Here is a 21475-nt window from a genome sequence, read left to right as displayed (position 1 = left end):
GGTTCACTATAGATAACAACCATCTGGGGAATATTCATATGAGATATCAACATTTAGCATACAAAACCCAATAATCCTGACAATAAACTGTAAAAGCATTAAATTTTACCAAAGCAATTAAAGCAATAAACAATAAAGCATTATTTTACCAAAAAGGAAAACACCTTCCCACCTCAATTGTAAAAAGATTATGAATTATTTCTGTACTATAACATACAGTGTATATGGAAATATAGATACTATAGATTGTAAGTTAAGATCAAAATCAATTCTGTGTTTTGTACCACTATTACATTGGCTGGAAGGAAATGTAATATAATTAAATTAAATGTAATTAAAAGTGACAAAGGTCTAAAATCCCAGCAAAAAGAAAAACTAATCACCACAATGATTTCAAAAGAAAATTAAAGATACTTACCCAATTATCTTAAATTATATTGCAATATTTATTCATCTGTTTTTATTTTATTTATTAAATTAAAATTTCTGTTATCACAGAAAATGACACTGCAATCACAGTACAATTCTAGACATTGTATTTTCATGTAAGAAACTACTGCTAAAGTAAGATGACTTACTCAAAAGGAGAAATTTATCCCAGAATATCCAAGCAGCTCTTTTCCATACAAAGAAAGTTAAATGGTTATCAGAACTGTTAATCAAAAATTTTAAGGCTAGATTTTGAGTAAATTACAGACTGAAATATATCGTATGAATTCAGAGTAGAATGAAGTGCATGAAACATGTGGACTGATTTTTTTAGCAATCCTTTTTTTTTTTTTTTGCCCTGCTTGACCACTCCAGTTTTCATTGTATGGAAGATAGCAGCATGAACATTCTTCTCAACGTCTCCTTTTGTGTTCCATCGACCAAACTGAGTTCATAAAGGTTTGAAGCAACATTAGGGTGGCAGAATTTTCATTTTGAGGTAAACTTTAAAATAAAATCTTGTACCTGTCAACTTTTTTTCTGCATATTGAAAAACAGGAAATACCACAAGTTTTAAAACCTAGTCACTGACATAGAGAATTCCAAGCATAAATTTACTTGATGTGTCAGGTTGTATCTCAGCATGCGGTCAGTCTGAAGGGGTGTGCAGAGCTCTTTGATGTGTGAGAAATATAGCAAAAGCAGCTTTGGTTAAATAATGCCAATACATTAAGTATTCTCAGGAGCCCAAGGATCCACAGAGCACATTTGCTTGATGGGCATTTCTCTGTCCAAGTGCGGAAACAACTTAGGAAGATAGCCGTTATCTCCTGAAGGACATCTGCACAGGCTGTTTACAAAGGGCTTTCCAGAGCAGAGAGGTTAATCTAATCAGAGAACACAAGCAGAAAATTTCCTGTTCCATCGCTTCGGTAATGAACACAGCGTTAACAGAGCTTCCTGGTTTGCTTGCTGTGGTGTTTAGATTATAAAGTTATTTTTTAGCTTGTTTTTCCTCGTTTCTGTCTCATCCTGACATTACATCTTTGTGTGTGTGTGTGTGTGTGTGTGTGTAAGAAGCTGCAGTCTTACATGGGTTAATGTCTCAGTTCAAGACATCTATGGCCTGTAGCATGCTGGAAGTCAATGTATTTTCTTTTGAATGTAAAAGGGAGATTCGTTTGCAGTCACAAGAGGAAAAGCATGTGCAGAATAAAGCAACTGAGACAATGCTTAGATAAATGACTGACAACAAACACTGCTCTAAGTCAAATTTCCCCTCATGAATACATTAGATTTGGCGCAACCCATTAAATTCTCACATCCTCCCTTACAATTTAATCCATTTAGATCTTACGGAGCCTTGTGCCTCTCACACTAATATTGCTGCAGGACCTGTTACTTGCTGTTCAGTTTAATGCCCTTGCCTGAAATATATGCCCTGAGAGGCCTTTAAATAAATGTTTGCAGTGAAACAGAATTAATGTATTCAATTAATTGCCAGGGTGCTTGTGATGGTAATTGCGAATAATGAATCTATATCAATGTCACCAGAAGAAGTAGGGTTTAAATCTATATTGAGGAGGGGCTGAAAATCAATGCATGGTACTCAATTAATTATGTGTGTCTGAGCTAAGCTCCGAGAGCCCAAGCACGGCTTTAGCAGGGATGATGCTGTTTAGATCTGATTAATGATCAATAGGATGTTTACTACCCTTATTTGCAACATAATCAATGGGGATTACTTCTGATGCACAAAGGAGACTCTGGAAGTGCCATAAGTAATGAACAAGCTTGTTAGAGAGATTTCCGGCATCCTCTTCACTTGCTACAAGCTGATCCTTGCAAAATGGTTTTATCAGAGAGCAACTCGGATGTCCTTGTGGACGCATTGGAGCAGATAATTATATCGCTGATATGACATATTTTTAAACATTTAGTAGATTCTCAAAAATGCATTATTCAAAACAAAGATGTTATATTTTGTGTCAGTGCCATCCACTTGTTAAGTCGTGACATATCGAATACTCTTTCAGGTCCAAACCTCTACTCCCTTTCAAGTGCAAATACTATCTTAACAGTAGTATGTGAGCGCTAATCATTCATATCACTATTTTAAATGAAGCTTTAAAAAAAAATAATAATCATGCTATGCACTACACTCTCCATGCTCACAAACTCCAATATTTTTACGACTCCTGAAAAAAATGTATCACTGAGATTACAGTAAAGGGATTACACTTTATTTCGATAATCCACTTTAGACATTCTACTAATTTTGCAACTACGTACATGTCAGCCAACTCTCAGTAATTTGCAACTACATGTCAACTAACTCTCATTAGAGACTACTAGGTTATAGTTTTAGGGTTAGTAGAAAAAGCTGACGTGTAATTGTAAAGTTACTTGTAGTCAGTAGAATGTCTATTGGGGAACCATCAAAATAAAGTGTTAGCAGATATTAAAGGGGACCTATTATGCCCCTTTCTTAAAATATGTAATATAAGTCTCAAGTGTCCCCAGAATGTGTCTATGAAGTTTTAGCTCAAAATACCCCACAGATAATTTATTTAATGTTGTAAATATATTTCATTTTTGAGCGGAATGAAAAACATGCTATTTTCGTGCATGTATCTTTAAATGCAAATGAGCTGCTGCTCCCCACCCAGCTGTCCAGAAGAAGGCGGAGCCTGTGCGAGAAAACTGCCTCGGATACTCTGCCAAAAACAAAAACATCTGTTTGGTTTTGATTATCATTTCTATCGTGGTCTCGCTCATGTGACATTGCAGTTCTTCCTCATAATGACAGTTTTTTATTTGCATGCATTTTAAAGCCATATCATTTTAAACTTCTGATATATGGTTTTCTGAGCGCATCCGAAGCATGCGCACAGAAATCTCAATGTCAGACAGCGCATCACATTAGTATTAAACCAAGTTCTCTTTCACGTCTTATTGCACTTAAACTTTAAATACAGACAAGGTTATGTCAAAAACACACAAAGTTCACATAATCACAGTCGGTTATGTCTGTGAACATAAACACCAGGGAAAGAAAATTAGCATGTGTATAATAGATCTGTGTATTAAAGTGAAAGCAGCGTAATATACAGTACCCACTGCTATATGCTGTTAATATGAATCAAACAACAAAAGAAAAATAGAATATCACTCACTGCTCTTGATTGAATAACTTTAGTAGCTTTAATAAGAATACATTTCTTACTTGAGTGGGTGGATTTTTACTATTATAGGGTGGTTGTACACACACTGCCGACACACATTTATGTTCAAAATTGAATTTTGCACAATAGGTCCCGTTTAAGCAGACAGTCTACTAACACTCCATTGACTGCTATTGATAGTAGAATGACTATTGAGAAAAAATAAAAAAAGGGTCACCCAGTATGGAGATAAAGATTAGGATCATGAGTTTTTGGTAGTACTACAGCACATTAGTGTATAAAAGTTTGCGTTTGGAATCTGAAGAAGTGTTTGTTGTACAAGTGGTTACTTGTAACGTCAGACTTAACTGGATTTCTGCATTAGACACAGCGAGAAAACATTTAAATATTTAAAATCATAAAATATAACTGATATTTTAAATAGGCCAAAATAAATCTATTTTGGAATTGTACATGTAGTTCAGGACTTAATGTCTCATTGCATTTATCAATGTCTCACAGATTTATAATATAGGCAAATACAATTGCTTAATATTTCAGGAACACTTTCTAGAGGTCATTCAGAATCAGGAGTTCCTCCTGCTACCCACAATGGAAATTGCCAAGCTTTTGGCTAGTGATGAAATCAATGTTCCAGATGAAGAAACGATTTTTCAAGCACTGATGATGTGGGTTCGCTATGATGTGCAGCCCCGGCAGCAGGATCTAGGAGTGTTACTGGCGTATATTCGACTCCCCCTTTTACCGCCACAGGTTTGCCAATAACATGCATATGAGACTATTGGTCGTTTCATACAATTGAATGTAATGCCTAAAAACCTAATCTAATATTTAAATGTTATTCTTCAACATTCCACTGTTTAGTCCCTTTTTCTGTTGGATGTTAATGCACTATTTTCTTGATTTAGCTTCTTGCTGATCTGGAAAACAATAAGATGTTTTCAGAAGACCTGGAATGCCAGAAGCTCCTGATGGAAGCCATGAAGTACCATCTTTTACCAGAGCGCCGTCCCATGCTACAGAGCCCAAGAACCAAACCACGGAAATCCACTGTTGGATCGCTCTACGCTGTTGGAGGGATGGACGCCTCTAAAGGTGGACCACTATTTAGCTCTTTCCTGACTTTTCTTATAGCAGAATCTCTCATTGCCATAAAATAGATATTTTTTTGTACACAGGATATTCAGCAGAATTCAGGTCATTATCTATGTGATTTTGTCTCTGAGAGACTTTTTGTCGCTGACAGCTATTAGCAGTGCAGCATGCAAATCTACAACTAACAATAAACTAAGAGTCTGTCTACATTTAGGGTCTACAACAATAGAGAAGTATGACCTTCGCACAAACAAATGGATCCAGGTTGGCATCATGAATGGGCGAAGACTTCAGTTCGGGGTGGCAGTGATCGACAGCAAACTCTATGTGGTAGGAGGAAGGGATGGGCTCAAGACCTCTAACATGGTGGAGTGCTACAATCCAATCACTAAAGTGTGGTCCACCATGCCTCCAATGTCAACCCACAGACACGGATTAGGTGCGTTCTTTGAATGCTTCAGATATTTGTGTAATCTTATTACACAGCATGTTCATATATTAACAAGTTACATAGTAATGTTTACTATCTGCTTCTGTTATTGACACGGTATGAAAAATCTTTTTTTTTTTTTTTTTTAATGGAATATTTTGCTGAACCTTTAGACAAAAAAAAAATGCTTTTGTTTTTGCTGAGTATCATTTGATACATCAGACTTTAATGGCTCATATATTATGATAAATGAGAATATGGAACTCACATTTGAGGAGGCAAAACAACAACAACAAAACAGCAAAAATATGCAATTTGGTGCAGTTGCAATGCAGGATGAAATACCGATAGCTTGTAATGTAAATCAATGAGATATTTATTTAACAGTAAAGAAAACTTCTTTCATAAAATTAATCTAAATATCAGTTGTCACTCTATATCTCCCAATAATGTCTCAGTAAGATGATATTTAAATGTTTAGTTTTATGATCAAAGCTTTGTAGTTTTTAGTGTAGGGAAACAACATTTAAACATAACTTCTGTAAAGAGAACAGAAACAACCTCACATTTATAATGTCATTCTGTATGCTGTGATTTATAAGGCTTTGCTCATGATTATTAATGAAGCTAGTTCACCCGGTAGGCCTAACTTATTAACTGAAAGGAATACATTGCTAATCAGCTGCTAAAGAAGAAGAAATACTATTATTATGAGGGTAAAGTTCATAAATTAATATTTATTAATTTATTAAGCCAATTTGCTTTAATTTCCATATAAGGGTAGGTGCATTAGGGAGTAATTTGTAGAGGAGATAAGTAACACAACTTGAACCTGTTATATTGAACAACGTTTTCTGTTGGACAAAAATAAACACCTCCACTCAAGTCTAGTTTAGTGATTGGGTGATTTTAAAACACAGCTCCATGAAGCTTTGAAGCTTTATTTCGAATGGTTCAGAGGGTGTATCGAACTAGCAAAGGCACGTGAATTCAGCAACTTAATGATTTGTAGATTACATTTAATAGATTACACTTTCATGAAAACGTTTAAAAAAATTTGTTTGCAAAAAGTGGCATTAAAGCCTACATGTTTTGGCTGTTATTGTTGCATTTACAACATCTTGACCAGCAGGTGTCGCCAGCATTAGGTCCTCTTTAACATGTTAAGTACAGATGCAAAATAAAATAAAATAAATAAATAAAACAAAAAATTGCAGTAATGGTGCTGGCTTTCTTGACATTGAATCTTACTCGTAAAAGTTGATAATTTAAGCACCAAATACACTAACCTAAATTGACAATTGAAATTGAATAGAAAATTAAGTGTATGTGCTATACAATAAAAGCAAGCCTTATTGCTGCTCAACTATTTCAATAAGGTGGGACATAATAGAAATTGTGACTTTAACACCCATGCATCAGGAAATAACTATAAAAATAACCGGGTGGTCACAGATCAAAACAACCGTGTAAATTAATAAAGGCAATCTGGGCTGTCCATAAAAATGTATATAAAAAATATGGCAGGTAATTTAAACTCGTAGATGAGAAAATGTATTGTACAATAATCCCATAAAACTGACACTCAAAGGTTGCTCATTGAGGTCTATAAAGTGCACTGCAATATCAGAAACAAAATGTCGGTCAAGAGACGATTTATATGTCAAGCCCCCAAAAGCGACAGCCAGAGATTTATAATAGAAACATGAGGGACCTTTTCTGTAAAGGGAGCAGCGAGATGCACCATGAATACTTAATGCTTACCACAGCGTCTCAGGGCTCTCATCCTCAGAGTCAGACCGGAAGAATGTCTTTAGCTACTGATGAAGTGCTCCTATGGAAATTAAATCCATAGTACTGCCATTTGAATTTTGCCATTTGCCAGTTTCACTACAATACAAAGACTAAGACAGATAATTCATATTGGATTGTGCATTTGTCGAATGTATGCCGTGCACCACCAAAAGCTGAGCCCAGAGTCTTTCTCTTTACTTGTTTTATTTATTTATTTCTTCAAAAAGGAATTGCTGTGCTGGAGGGGCCCATGTATGCAGTGGGAGGCCATGACGGATGGAGCTATTTGAACACAGTAGAAAGGTGGGACCCCCAGGCGAGGCAGTGGAATTATGTGGCCAGTATGTCCACCCCGCGCAGCACTGTCGGAGTCACTGCTCTCAATGGAAAGTAAGGAATTCATTTGTTCTTATTTTGTGCTACCATATACAATTTTAAAAATCTCTGCTCCTTACAGAATAACTGAAAAATCTAAATTCAGACAGGGGATACTACACTATATTACTACTGTAGTAATATTGTAATATGTAAAACATTTTAATTTGGAATTTAATTCACTCAAAAAGTAAAAAAAAAAAAAAAAGTTTCTATCAACGGCAGTATACAGTATGTGCAGTGTGCTGTGGCTGATCGCTTTCCTCCATGGATTCTCCTCATGATGAGGTCTGAATTAGGTTCTGTATCCAATACACTGCGTAACCTTGTACAGCCAGACGGGAGTTAATAGGCTCTGAGACCAAAGCATCTCTAGTGTCTTTTACATTAAAGTCACTTGAGTGGCAGGCGAACTGCTGTTAGCTTTATCCAAAAACACAGAGGCTGGTTTTGAATCTAGCAGAACATTGACTGATGACTGTGACCAGGTCAAAAACAAACCCTTCAAGCCTACCTCTAGAGCCCACTGTCCTACTTTTCAAAGTGATTAATTGATCAGTCTTTTCAACAGAACAACTTTTTGAATCTCTGTAGGACAGGGATTGTCAGCCTCTTCTGACCCAGGGATCACTCGCCAAGACTCTCTGCAAACCCAAGGTCTCCATGATATAAAAATGCTTGAAATTATTAGTAACATTGTAAAAGGCCTTAGTAAGGTCTCTAAGGTCATCCAACCAGAGACTGCTAAATGTTCCCCAGGTTTGGCTCAAATTTAGAGATGATCGTACTTTTGTCATTGCTCCACCAAAACTTTGGAAAAGCCTACTTATTTTAAAAAAAAGCAAAGCTCTAAACATTTCTCTGGCTTTTAATCGTAGCTGATTTCTTCAGACATATTGTACAACACCTTGGTCAACGATCTTTGTTTTTAATGATGCTATATACATAAAGTTGACATTGACATTATAATATCCTTCATTGAAAAACATTAGTGTATTATGCTAAACCTAGTTTCTTAATACGTTGGTCATGTCCAAGGTTTCTTTGCACCAATGTGTTGTCCTACAGTGAGATAGGTTTACTTTCTTTTATTGAGGGTTTTTATGCCTATAAAATCAATAATAGAAAAAAAAGAAAGAAAGTATAATAGAAAATGTTGTTTCATTTGACCATAAACTTTAACCACAATATTTAAGAATTTTTACATTTCACAAAGTAATCCACAGAACCCTGAAAGAAAGCGAAAGAAGTTCACAAACCCTCATCTGAAATATACCTTATCTCAAATATTTATTTTTATCAGTGTAATTCTCAGTATTTTCGGGAAAGTGTAGTTTGAAAAAGAAAAATACACATTTCTTTCATATTTCACTTAAAGTTAACGTGGAATTTTAATCTATTTATTTTTCTTAAGGCATGTGGCCTTACTGTGCTCACTTAACCCATGCAATTATTGCTTTTAAAAAAACATTTATATATATATATATAAAAATGGAAGTTGCTACTGATTTTACTAATGTATTGTGATGTGTGACTAAAACGCTTTAGACTTTTTTTTTTTGATTGTTGTATATGAATGTGGTTGGTTTACCTGCAGTGCAGCCTTGTGATAGGCTCACTTGATGTCTATGACATATGCAAGAAGAGCAAGTTTTGACATTTAGATAAAAGATTACTTCAATTTCTGTTTCAGGGGGCAAATAAAACCGCTCAATAAAAAAGTTCATTTCTGACTGTGGTGATGCAGGAGGGCAGTGGTCTGTAATTAATTGTAAACTCCCATTCAGGGCTTCAGTTCACTCAGCAGCCACCTTGGCAATGGCCCCTGGCAGCTATTTTCTATCTATGTAATAGTTGTACAAGTACAGGCCATGTCTACTTTAAAGTCACCATGAATCAAAACTGACATTTCTTCAGCCACAAACAGCAGCAATAGCAAACCACAATGATCCAATGATCACATCAATTCCCGATGGACAAAATCAAGTCCCACCCTACATTCTTTTTTTCTTTTTTGAGAAGCCGTTTGACATGGATATACGTCACAATAGGGAAGAAAAGACCACAACAACTTCAGTTTCATGCTGACTTTAATAAGAAAACATTTTCTTTGTTTATGTACAAAACTCCTGTTTTAATGACATATGTTTCGATAACATATGCCAAACAACCAATAAAATGTGGATTGTAAGTATTTTAAGGTTGGTCTAGTAAAGTAATTTTCCTACTTGCAAAAAAAAATAAAGTCATTGAGCATCCTGTTTCACTCTGAAATACTTCACTGTACTAAAGTAAAATAAGCTGCAAATGTTTTTTTGTCTTTATATATTTACAGGTTGTTTGCTGTCGGTGGTCGTGATGGAAGCTCCTGTCTGCGATCAATGGAATGTTTTGATCCCCACACCAACAAATGGAGCATGTGTGCACCGATGTCAAAGAGGAGGGGAGGAGTGGGTGTGGCCACATATAACAGTTTCTTGTATGCAGTTGGAGGACATGATGCACCAGCTTCAAGCCATTGTTCTCGTCTGTCTGATTGTGTGGAGAGGTAAGCTACAATGACACAACATCTGGGAAGAAAGAAATCCAACACATAATTATCTTCATAATAATGACAACAACACCCCACAAAAGCAGGTTGTGAGTCTCGGCAGATAGTTATGGGTGCCAAGTACTATAATTTGCACATTTAATTGCAAATCTGGACACACCTTACTTCATTGTGAAATCACTGTTACCTTGTTATTGAGGAATGTGGTTGGAAGCCACAGTAGTTCAGTAATCTGGTGTTAAACGCCTCCTGCTGGTGATGATTTGAACTACAGCCTATACCAATGTGGAGTAAACCTTGTTAACATTATCAAATGTTAAATAAAATGGTGAAACGGTTGAGGAAAAAAGGCTCAGTGTCTAAAAGCAAATCATTTTGGAGCCAATGTATAAGTAAATAACTGAAATAAGTAGCTAAAACACAATACAAATTACATAAAATACATTAATTAATGAACAAAGGCCATCAGAAACTTAAACGCATTACTCTATGTGTTGAAAGCACAATAGATTTCATTGTTAGAGATGATAATCATAGTCCGTGTGCTTTCAAAGGCTTCCACTGTCTAGATTACAGACTTAATGCTGTTTACATGCTCTGTGTAATTATCTCTCTTTTTTTTCAGTGGCTTATTTTGAAAGTGCTAGCATTGTTTTTCTATTGTGTTGTATTTCGTCTCATATGTTCTGTACTGCATTCACAGGTATGACCCCAAAACAGACACATGGACCACAGTGTCCTCCCTGAGCGTCCCCCGGGATGCAGTGGGGGTGTGTTTGCTGGGAGACAGGTTATATGCGGTCGGAGGCTATGATGGTCAGACCTACTTAAACAGTGTTGAGTCCTATGATGCACAGAACAATGAATGGACTGAGGTGGGTGGATTGAGTCCATGTTTAAATCACGCTTTACTGTTTGTTTTACTCACAATTTTCTACCTGATTAATTTTTTAGAGCTTATCATAACTACAAAAATATATTAATTGTAAAAATACCCAAGGAGTAAAGATTTTATTGATTTGTATGACTTTTCCAGTTCTTGAAATCCCACTTTAAATAATAAATAAATAAATAAATAAATAGATAGATAGATAGATAGATAGATAGATAGATAGATAGATAGATAGATAGATAGATTTATCTAGTCAGTCACGTTCGACGTCACGTCAGAACTGATGGAGTGGGTTCTCGACTGAGAGCCCAATTACCTTTGAGTGGTAACAAAACAAGCCAATGCACACTGGTGAGTGAGATTTGCATGGCAAGCCACTTCCCGTGCATACAGGTATATAAGGCAGAGTGCAACTCACTCATTCAAGCGTTCGCTTCGGAGCCGAGCGGTTGAGACACTTCAGTGCTCTGCATTTATTTTTTGTGTGAGCTGACAAGAATGGGAAGCAGTTCTGAGTTGGAGAGACGGCGCATTCAGCTGTGGTCGCATCTAAAAAATTAACTGCACAGCTAAATGCAGCGATTTCACCCCTGGGTGCTTCAACTGTTAAAAGAGTAGCACCGCCCTGCCCAGGTTCCTTTCTTCCTGAAGGTGCATGAGGAGCTCACAAAGTCATGGAAGGCACCTTTTACTGCCAGAAGCCGCTTTGCTGCTTCCTCTGCTCTCACTTTATACCCGCAAAGTGCTGCCACCTTCCATCCAAGCCCTGTAAGTTCTCGGCCACACTTGCCACCAAGGCTTACTGAATCTGGCTGAGATGAAGGAGGCTGACAAAGTTCGCTTTCTCGACTCCTCCTTCTCCCAGGTCGGCCTTTTTGACGACACTGATGATGACTTTGCCCAGCAGTTCTCAGCAGTACAGAAGCAGATGGAGGTGGTCAAACACATCCTGCCCCAGCGTGATGCTGCTGCCCCCAGACAACCAGGGGCTGCCCCTCCGCCTGCTCTGCCTACGTCTGCTCTGGTGCAGCCACAGCAGCAGCCATGACTCAAGCCGCAACATCTAGATGCCCATAGGAATGCTATGCAGCTCATCTCAGCCATCACTAAACCCTCTAAATGGTCAGTGAAACACCATCCCTAAGACGGGTGACCCAGATTTCGAGGGAGTTGTTCTTTAAGAGACAGTGGGTGCACTGCTCCTTCCCCTGGAGGAGGGCCGCGTGGAGAATCTTCAGTTTTGTTTTACAAAAAACACTTTCAATCTCTGGGTGTGGTTTGACAGTGAGCGACGCTATGCTTCACTCTCATCCACCTCTTTTTTCGCCACAAATCAGGAGTTTGTGTGGTTTGAGGACGCAATGCCTCCTAATACGATTAGCCTTGACTATGCGATTCAGTACGCTGGCATTCGCCACCTCAGTGGAAGTCAAGGATGCTCCTGTCCTGCGTGCGGAGATTGTGGTCCTGCTGGTGAAGGACGCAATAGAGCCAGTCCCAGCGTAACGAAATAAAAGTACGGTATTTTCATTAGAAATGTACTTGAGTTAAAGTGCCCACAGTTAAATCTACTCTTAAAAGTACAAATTTTCCCAAAAAATGACTCATGTACTGTAAATATAACGGAGTAAAGGTACTTTGTTACTACCCACCTCTGCCTGATGGTGTGACGTCTCCAAGATGGCGCCTGTGTGTTTGGCTTGCTGTCTTTTGCTCTCGTGTTTTCTTCTCTGGTTGTTTGCTGTGTCTTTAATCTGCTGTACGCTTTTAGTATACGACTGTCAAGCTCTCCTAGACATCGGCGTCACTCATTCACAAACTCTCACACCTTGGACGTGGACTGCCCCTTCTACAAATTGTATGAGTTGCTCAGAACGATCATCCCGCACGGTATACGCAGGTGGCCGCTCAACATCTCGCGGAGAAAGTGAAGGAGGAAACGAGGAATCTGCGGAGGATACATCGCGAAACTGAGGAAACTGAGACTCGCTCGGTGCAGCTCTGCTGCCTTGCGCCCGCTGGATGCGGTTTACTGGTGGCTCCGTCCTGTTTTTCCCCTACACCTGAGTCCTGTCGCTCGGGTTGATCTCCACAGAGCTGGCCTCTGCTCCCGGTGGCAAGGAGTTAATCACGAAAATCTGCGCTCATTGAGAAGAGCGTCTTCATCTCCTGTCACTATTCCTCCGCCTAAGATGGCATTAATAAACGCCCGCTCTGTGGTGAATAAGACCTTTTTATTAAATGATTTCTACTCATCTCATAACCTGGATTTTATGTTCATCACAGAATCCTGGATAAAGATTGGTGATTTAAAGAATAACTGTCGCCAAAATGCAACCTAGGGTCTTTTTGTTAATCTACCTGAGGCAAACTTCCGTTTAAAACCATAATTAGAATGGAAACGCCACTTTTAAGTTTGACCGTATTTTCGATTAACAGAGTTTACAAAAAATCTTTGACTGTCAAAATACCGGCGGACACAGCTACTGTGAGTTGTTCAAAATCTTTCTTTTTAGTAAACTCTGTGTACACAGACAATGTTCTCAATGCTCGAGTTCATGTGTAGAGCCCCTGGTGATACTTCGAGCACAGTTTCATGTTGTGTTGAGCCTTCTTATTGTTTTAAAAATAGCGATTTTTTATGCTATCATAGTAGTGCCCCAAGAACTCCCATTCAAAAGGCAATTGACCGAAAACGAAAATACGGTCAAACTTAAAAGTGGCGTTTCCATTCTAATTATGCTTTTAAACGAAAGTTTGCCTCGGGTAGATTAACAAAAAGACCCTAGGTTGCATTTTGGCGACAGTTATCCTTTAACACCCTTCTCAGAACTGGTTCCAGCTGACTGTACATTTTTTTTAACTCTCCTCGTCCGAATGGACGCGGGGGTGGGATAATAACAATTTTGAATAATTCTCTCTCCTCACGCTGCCAGCTTGTCCCTGTAACGGCCTTCCCCAGTTTTGAAGCTCAGCTTCTCCACCTAGACTGGAATAGTCCTGTCTGTCTAGGGGTGATATACCGCCCTCCACATTCTCCTAAGGATTTTATACGGCAATTTACTGAACTTATTGTCAATATTGCCACAAATTATGATCGCTTTCTACTGGTGGGCGATTTTAATATTCATGTTTGCTGTTTGTCAAATTCATTGTCGCAGGAGTTTCTTAATCTAATAGATGCTTTTAATCTATCACAGTGTATCAAAAACTCTACTCATATTCAGGGCCACACGTTGGATCTTGTACTCTCCTATGGGGTCGATGTCACTGATATTGTGTACTCAGATTTTCTGCTCTCTGATCATAAGCCTGTTTTATTCTCACTTCTCTCTTCCGGAGCTCTCTCAACTCACTATTGCACCTGTAACATTGTTGCGGTTCTACTCTCCACTGTTTAGCACAAACTCCGATTTGTGCTTTGCTGAACTATGCTCACACTTGCACTTGGATCAACCATTATATGACCTGGATGCGGATCAACATCTTAGCCTTTTAAGTTCTGCCTGGCTTAAGGTAGCAGATGTGACTGCTCCCCTTAAGCCTCACAAGTGCAAACCAAAATCTGAACTGTGGCAAAACTTACACTCGTCACCAAAGACAAATTTGTAGAAAGGCTGAATGCAAATGGAAGCGGGACAGGCTACTTGTCTCATTCCAAATGTTCAAAGACTCTCTAACATCATACCAGAATGCTGCTAAGTCTGCGAAAGCTGCTTATTTTTCTAACTTAATTGAATCCAATCACTCTAACCCAAAGGTTCTGTTTTCAGTCATTCAATCTGTTGTAAATCCATCTGTTAACACATTGTCTGTTGCCTCAGATGCTCTATGTGAAGACTTCCAAAGACTTGAGACTTGGTGTCTGCCCTAATTTAACGGTCCCCCCAATCTTGACACCTGCTTCTGGTTTTTGGGAGGTTTTTGATCCCATCAACCTCCAGACACTGAAGGACGTGACTGTCAAGCTCAAACCTTCATTTTGTCCTAATGATATCATTCACCCGAGATTTTTAAAATTAATCATTGATTCGGTTGGGCCAGATATGGTATCTCTTATCAACAAGTGTCTCAAAACGGGCTCTGTTCCTGACAATCTTAAAGTGGCTACGGTCACTCCACTGCTCAAGAAGCCTTCACTAGATCCTTCTGTTTTAAAAAAAATTCGGCCTATCTCTGTCTCGCCTTTCATTTCTAAGCTATTGGAGAAAATTGTGCTGGATCAACTCCAACACTTTTTGTCAAATAATTGTATCTATGAGGTTTTTCAATCTGGTTTTAGGACTGCTCACAGCACTGAGTCCGCCCTCCTGAGAGTGTTAAATGATATTTATCTCTCCACTGATTCCGGAGATACTGTGGGTCTTGTTCTCTTAGATCTTTCAGCAGCTTTTGATACCATTGACCACCCTACTCTTTTATCTAGACTAGAGTCTTGGGTGGGTCTAAAAGCTTCTGTTCTGACATGGTTTCAGTCAAACCTGTCTGACAGAAAGTTTTTGGTAAAGATGGGTAATTTCTCCTGACTGGTGAATGAATGACTGAATCATTACCTTCCACCTCTGACCTGTGGTCTTCCAGGGCACTATTTTGGCTCCTTCTCTTTTTTTTATCTCTACATTCTACCTCTGGGCGCTATTCTAAGGAAACATGGTGTATCATTTCATTTTTTTACGCAAACAACACCCAAATTTATATTCTAATCAAGAGAAACATCCCTGTAGCAATAAATTATCTTCTGCTATGCTTAGAGGAGGTTAAAGCATGGCTAGCCCAAAATTTCCTCTTTCTAAATGAAGACAAGACTGAGGTCATTGTTTTCGGCCCAAATGAAATTTCTCAGTGTATAAGCCCTGATTTAGAGAGTCTATCAGCTTTTAAATCCCCAGGAGTGCGGAACTTAGGTGTTCTTGTTGACCAGCCTTTAAAATTTGACAAACAAATTTAATCCGTAATCAGTTCCAGTTTCTACCAACTTCGTCTACTGTCCAAAATCAAAGGCTTTCTCACTCCGAAAACTCTGGAAATGGCTGTTCATGCATTTATAATGTCTCAGCTAGATTACTGCAATTCCTTATATAGCGGTATATCAAGTTCTTTTATATCAAGTTCAATTATATCAAATTGACCACATCTCTGTTTCTTAAATCTATACACTGGCTGCCAGAGAATAGATTTTACAATTCTACTTTTTGTTTTTAAATCTCTACATAACTTAGCTCCTGCCTATCTCTCTGAACTTGTTCATCCTTACACAGCATAGAGGGGAGCATGCATTTGCGGTGGCAGGGCCACGACTCTGGAACACCCTGCCTCTAGAGATTAGAATGGCCCCTACCCTGTCTGTCTTCAAGTCTCTATTAAAAACCTACCTGTTTTCTTTAGCATATTGATCTCTATTCTTAGGTTGGTTTTACTATTTTATATTTGAGTCTGATACTGTTTTGCCACTCCTGTCTTTCCATTCTATACTTGAATCTGATACTGCTTTGCCACTTCTGTTTTACTATTTTATATTTTAGTCTGATACTGTTTTGCTACTTCGGTTTTTAGGTTGCTCTTAGGTTTGCTGCTTTTATTTGTGTTTTATGTGTTGTTATGCAGGTATTATTTTCTTATTATTTGTCTGGTTGTTCTGTAAAGCACTTTGGTCAACCTCGTGGCTGTTGTAAATGTGCTATATAAATAAAGTGAACTTGAACTTGAACTTAACATTTGCGAGATTCTACAATCTCTGTGTGGAGCTGGTTTCCTCCCAAGTACAAACGCCTGGCGAACTCTGGAGGGAGTTTCCTCCAAGCATCCTTCGGCAGTCAGACACAGCAGAGGCGTCCAACGCCAGGCCTAGTACTCGTGTGCATGCCTGGTCGGTCAGCCCCTGTACTGGGCTAGATGCCCCGTATGTTGTGATTGTATGTGGGGCCCATATGGGTATGAAATGGGCTGAAAAATGGGCTCCATATAGGTTTGTCCATGGGTTCCATAATGGCCCCATGTTAATTGCCCAGATGGATTTCATGCAGGATTGCACCTGCCACTAGGTGGGACCCTAGTGGTCAACATGCACAAAACCCATCTTGGTCCCAGCTTTATATGAGTATTCTTCCACGGTAAAGTTTCCCTGTCAGTAAACCAGCATCTTTCCCTGAGCAGATTCCACTCTGCCCCATCTCTGCATTGGTAATGGTTCCATCCCTGTCTAGAAAGGACCTACCGCAGGGATATTCCATATGTAGCACTGCCCAGAGGGTCAGTCCATATGTGTATTTCCACATGTTACCTCCCTACGGGCAGGGTGTGGTCTCCGTAGTGTCCCTTTCCATCTGGATTCGGCACTTGTCCTAGGTGTTATTCAACCAGTCATGGTTGTATAGATTAAACAGAAAGGGACAGCAGCTATCGACCTTCCCCTTGGGAAGTGTGTCCTTCCGTCAGACCAAGTACAGATGCAACTTACACGCAAACTTGTTTGAGTGAGTTACACACTGCCTTATATACCTGTATGTAGGGGTGTGGCTTGCCATGCAAAACTCATTGCCAATGTACATTGGCTTGTTTTGTTACCACTCAAAGGTGATTGGGCTCTCAGGTGAGATCCCACTGCATCAGTCAGTTCTGACATAACGTCTCCATTCCCTCCTTCGCAGAACGGGGGTTACATTAGTAACCAATATGTTTTAAGTCACGTGACTGGCGCAGAGACCTAGCGGGCAAAACATCCATAGAACTGCAGCACAGGCCTGTTAATTTTCCATCTCAAAAGAAGAAAAAAAAAATTGTGAACAAAATCAGAGGGAACACAATCAGAGAAAAACAGCAGGACATTCTAAACCGCTTAAATTGAAAAACACTTAGGCCCGGTTTCACAGACAAGGCTTAGATTTGAGCTAGGAATAGGCCTTAGTTAAATTTGGACATTTAAGTAACTTATATTTTACTAGTTAAACTAAAACTGCCAGTAGATAGTGTAAAGTCTTAATTAGTGAGTCATTGAATCATTTGATCATTTCAAAAGGACTAATTCATTCAGGAATGAAGCAAGTGATTGGTCACTTTATGAAAGGGTAATTGAATCATTACCTCAACTTAAATTTTATTAAACAATATCACATTTGCAATTCTGCTAATATACAGGAAAACCAACACTAATGATGTTGTTATTCAGTCACTGATTGTAAAACTATCTGCGTTTTCAGCAAAAAAAAAAAAAATATATATATAGTTTTATGTTTCTAGTGTTTTTGTTGTTTGTTTTTACAGTGACTCACTTACAATGGAAGTAAATGGTGCCAATTAATTAAAGGATTCGCAGAAAGCAGAAATGTAAAGCTTATCATTTTTTCACTTGTATATTAATTTAGCTGTAAAGTTGCTCTCTTATTTGTATGGTCAGTTTAGTGTTTTAGATGTTACATTGTCACGGCAGTAAAAGTTAACACCAGCCAAAGTTAACTGCTTATAACAACACAGAAAAAGTTAGTGATTTTATTCCACAGTAAAATCATTTTAAAGGGATAGTTCACCCAAAAATGAAAAATGATCCCATGATTTACTCACCCTCAAGTCATCCTAGGTGTATATGACATTCTTCTTTCAGACGAATACAATCGGAGTTATATTTAAAAATGTCGCTCTCCCAAGCTTTATAATGCCAGTGAATGGCTGTCCATAAAAGTGCATCTATCCATCATAAAAGTGCTCCACACGGCTCTGGGGGGTTAATAAAGGCCTTCTGAAGCGAAGCGATGCGTTTGTGTAAGAAAAGAATTCATATTTAACACGTTACAAAGTAAAATTCTAGCTTCCGGACAAACAGCCAAACACAATCTACTTGCGCCTAAAGCGCAACTTACCTCTTTATTATGATAATAATAATATTTTATTATGGAAATATTATGACGTCAGAAGTAGCGTAGAGTGTCAAGGCATTGCGTAAATATCAGCAGTACGTCGCATTACTCGCATAAGTTGCGTTTAGACTTAAGTCGAATCCGGATGTTTATTTGGCTGGAAGCTAGTTATTTTACTTAATAAAGTTTTAATGTGAATACTTTTCTTACACAAACACATCACTTCACTTCAGAAGGCCTTTATTAACCCCCCGTAGCCGTGTGGAGTTATTTTATGATGGATAGATGGACTTTTATGGACTTCAAAACAGAAACAGCCATTATACCATTATAAAGCTTGGAAGAGCCAGGGCATTTTTTTTATGTAACTCCCATTGTATTCGTCTGAAAGAAGAATGTCATATACACCTAGGATGACTTGAGGATGAGTAAATCATGGGATCATTTTAATTTTTGGGTGAAATATCCCTTTAACATGCATATTGTTTATGTCTTGTGGCTATAATTTTGAAACCGACTATTTTAGCTTTTATGCATTGGCCCCATTGTATTGTGCTGCAAGTTCACTGAACCTCACTGCAAGCCAGATTTTTGCTTTTTTTTAAAGAAAGGAGGAGCAATTCAAAATTAATATGTATGTTATTATGCCACAAGGACTGTCAGTTAAACTTAACTTGTATTGAACTGAAATACTCCTGAATAAATCTTAGCTGTCCATAGTTTTACCAACCATGTCGTGTGCTCAAAATAATAATAAATCTTGAACCTAGAAATGTTCTAGAACATTGGATTATGTCAAAACAGTCAGCTTTGTGAATATTCTTTCAATGCGTGGATGATGTGCGTCTGTGAACAGGAAGTGCAAGCATTTCCTGCCATTCATCTGTTTTCCACTGTGTCACAAGCCACTCTTTCCTTAGCCAGTCTGCATTAGAAACACTCTATTCAAGTCTAGTTTGCCTCCTGTCTGAGCTTCCCATGGCTCTCTCTTGCTCTCTCTTTCATAATATTACCTGAAATGGGCTGTAAGTAGACAGTGTGTGACTGAGAGCACTGCGGAGGAGGGAATTTGCTGTGGTCGGACACTGGTCATTAACCTCTGTCTCTTGTTATTCCAGGAGGTTCTTCTAAACATCGGGAGAGCTGGGGCCTGTGTGGTGGTCGTGAAACTGCCTTGAAGGCACAGAGTCCCTGGACTTTGACCTCAAAAAGGCGTGCAATGTCAACTCTTGGAATGCTCTTTTCACGTAGTACAGAAAGTTCATCAAAGCTATCGTCAATACTGGATTCAACTAACTAACAACCGTGTGCAGTTCACTCTATTTTTGCTCAGATATTTCAGCACTATTAGAGACTGGGGAAAAAAATGCTTATAAGATTTTACTTAACTATAAGAAAATTATATAAGAAAATTTCACATTTTATATTGAGAAAAAAAAAAAAAAAAAATACTTTTGAAAATGTATCCAGGCTGATTATTATTATTTTTTAGATAGAACTTTTCATTTTAGTATTTACATCTTGTTAATTTCATCCAACATTTTTGACATTCTTCTATCTTTTAACTATATCAAAATCAAATGTATTTCAAAGACAGCAGCATACTTGATTACTTGTGCAATTTTGTGGAAAATGTATTTTGATCTTAGATACACAATTTTAAAAACCACTGTGAATACTTCCAGTTGTATACTTGCAACAAATCATCCTGGTTTACCCAAAGTGTGGACACTCACTCATGCAATTCTCATCCGAAGACACATTTTGTCTGAGACTAGGTTCAGCACGAAGTTACTATAGAAGCAAAAAAATAAAAAATAAAAAAATAAACAAAAAACACCAAAGTAATTAGCACGTGTTGGTAAGTCATGATTTTAATGGTAATAAGGTTTACAGTAGAAAATATACTATTATATCATATTGATATTTCACCTTTATGTAAAGGTTTTGTAATTTGTATTGTATATAGTCCCTGGTCCAGTGTAATTTATTATCATAACATATTGGCATGCTACTTCAATATGTTTGAATTCCATTATTAAATATTTTAAAGACCCCATGAAATCACTTGCCAAACAGTTTTGTGTTGAAATGTTCCCTATTCGAACTGGACGATCGGGTGGGATATATCAAAAGGCTCATTTCATATTAAATCGGCTTAAGTTTTGTCATCACTGCCATGAAAATTGAAAATTTGTATATCTGCCAAAAGATCATTTTGTCTGCATTTACAAGTACAAGTATAACTTCAATGCTTACAGACATGGACTAAATGCCACAAAACTCTTGGTATCATGGGGTCTTTAACCATGACGTCATTAAAACTGTTATATAAATTCTTGCTTTGTGATGTACTGACATTCATTTGTTGTTTGACTGCCATAATGTTTTATTGAAGAGCCTCATTACCTGACTTAACTGGAATGTAACATGCTGATCAAGAATAAGTTTACCAGTGTGACGCATTAGTAATACATAAAATGCTTTCGTTGACTTTTTCATTGTTTTATATGGCATGCTGAAGAAACTTAGAAATAAAAAAGTTATTCTCTTTCCTGAGTATTTCCATGGCGTATACCATCTGAATAGGCACTGCATGTCCTGCATATGCTGTTTCAAGCCCCCTTTTTTATTTTTTGTAATACTCCAGTGGCCTCCAGTGGTTGTCTCTTGTACAGCATTTGATGCATATTGCCTCAGCTGTAGTGTGTCTGTTAGATGTCTTGTATCTAAGACATCTAACAGACACTACTGTCTTGAAACTAATAATGAATTCTATCTGAAAATGAAAATGCGACCACTGAAACAAGTCACTAAGTCTCACTACCACAAAGATTAACCATGTCATCTGCAACAAAATCAACATGTTACCAA

The 21475-nt window shown here is 38.0% G+C and overlaps 1 protein-coding gene across 5 annotated transcripts in view; it reads left to right on the top strand.

Moving 5' to 3' along the window:
- Positions 1–21155, top strand: part of klhl4 (kelch-like family member 4) — a 41948-nt gene extending 20793 nt beyond the window's left edge. For 4 of the 5 annotated variants that reach the window (XM_084132475.1, XM_084132474.1, XM_084132473.1 and 1 more), the window contains 7 exons: positions 4155–4367; positions 4523–4709; positions 4924–5148; positions 7161–7323; positions 9644–9856; positions 10563–10734; positions 19720–21155. In XM_084132475.1, coding sequence (XP_083988601.1) covers positions 4155–4367; positions 4523–4709; positions 4924–5148; positions 7161–7323; positions 9644–9856; positions 10563–10734; positions 19720–19779 — 1233 coding nt within the window. In that variant the 3' untranslated portion in view covers positions 19780–21155. Of the gene's footprint in view, positions 1–804; positions 929–4154; positions 4368–4522; positions 4710–4923; positions 5149–7160; positions 7324–9643; positions 9857–10562; positions 10735–19719 lie in introns of those variants that run through there. The other variant, XM_084132476.1, reaches the window with a different exon arrangement.
- Positions 21156–21475: the final 320 nt, after the last annotated feature.

The sequence above is a fragment of the Abramis brama genome, assembly GCF_963993115.1.
Source record: "Abramis brama genome assembly, chromosome: 13".
Taxonomy (NCBI): domain Eukaryota; kingdom Metazoa; phylum Chordata; class Actinopteri; order Cypriniformes; family Leuciscidae; genus Abramis; species Abramis brama.
Note: the sequence above shows the minus strand (reverse complement) of the source record. Positions and strands in the feature narration are given on the sequence as shown.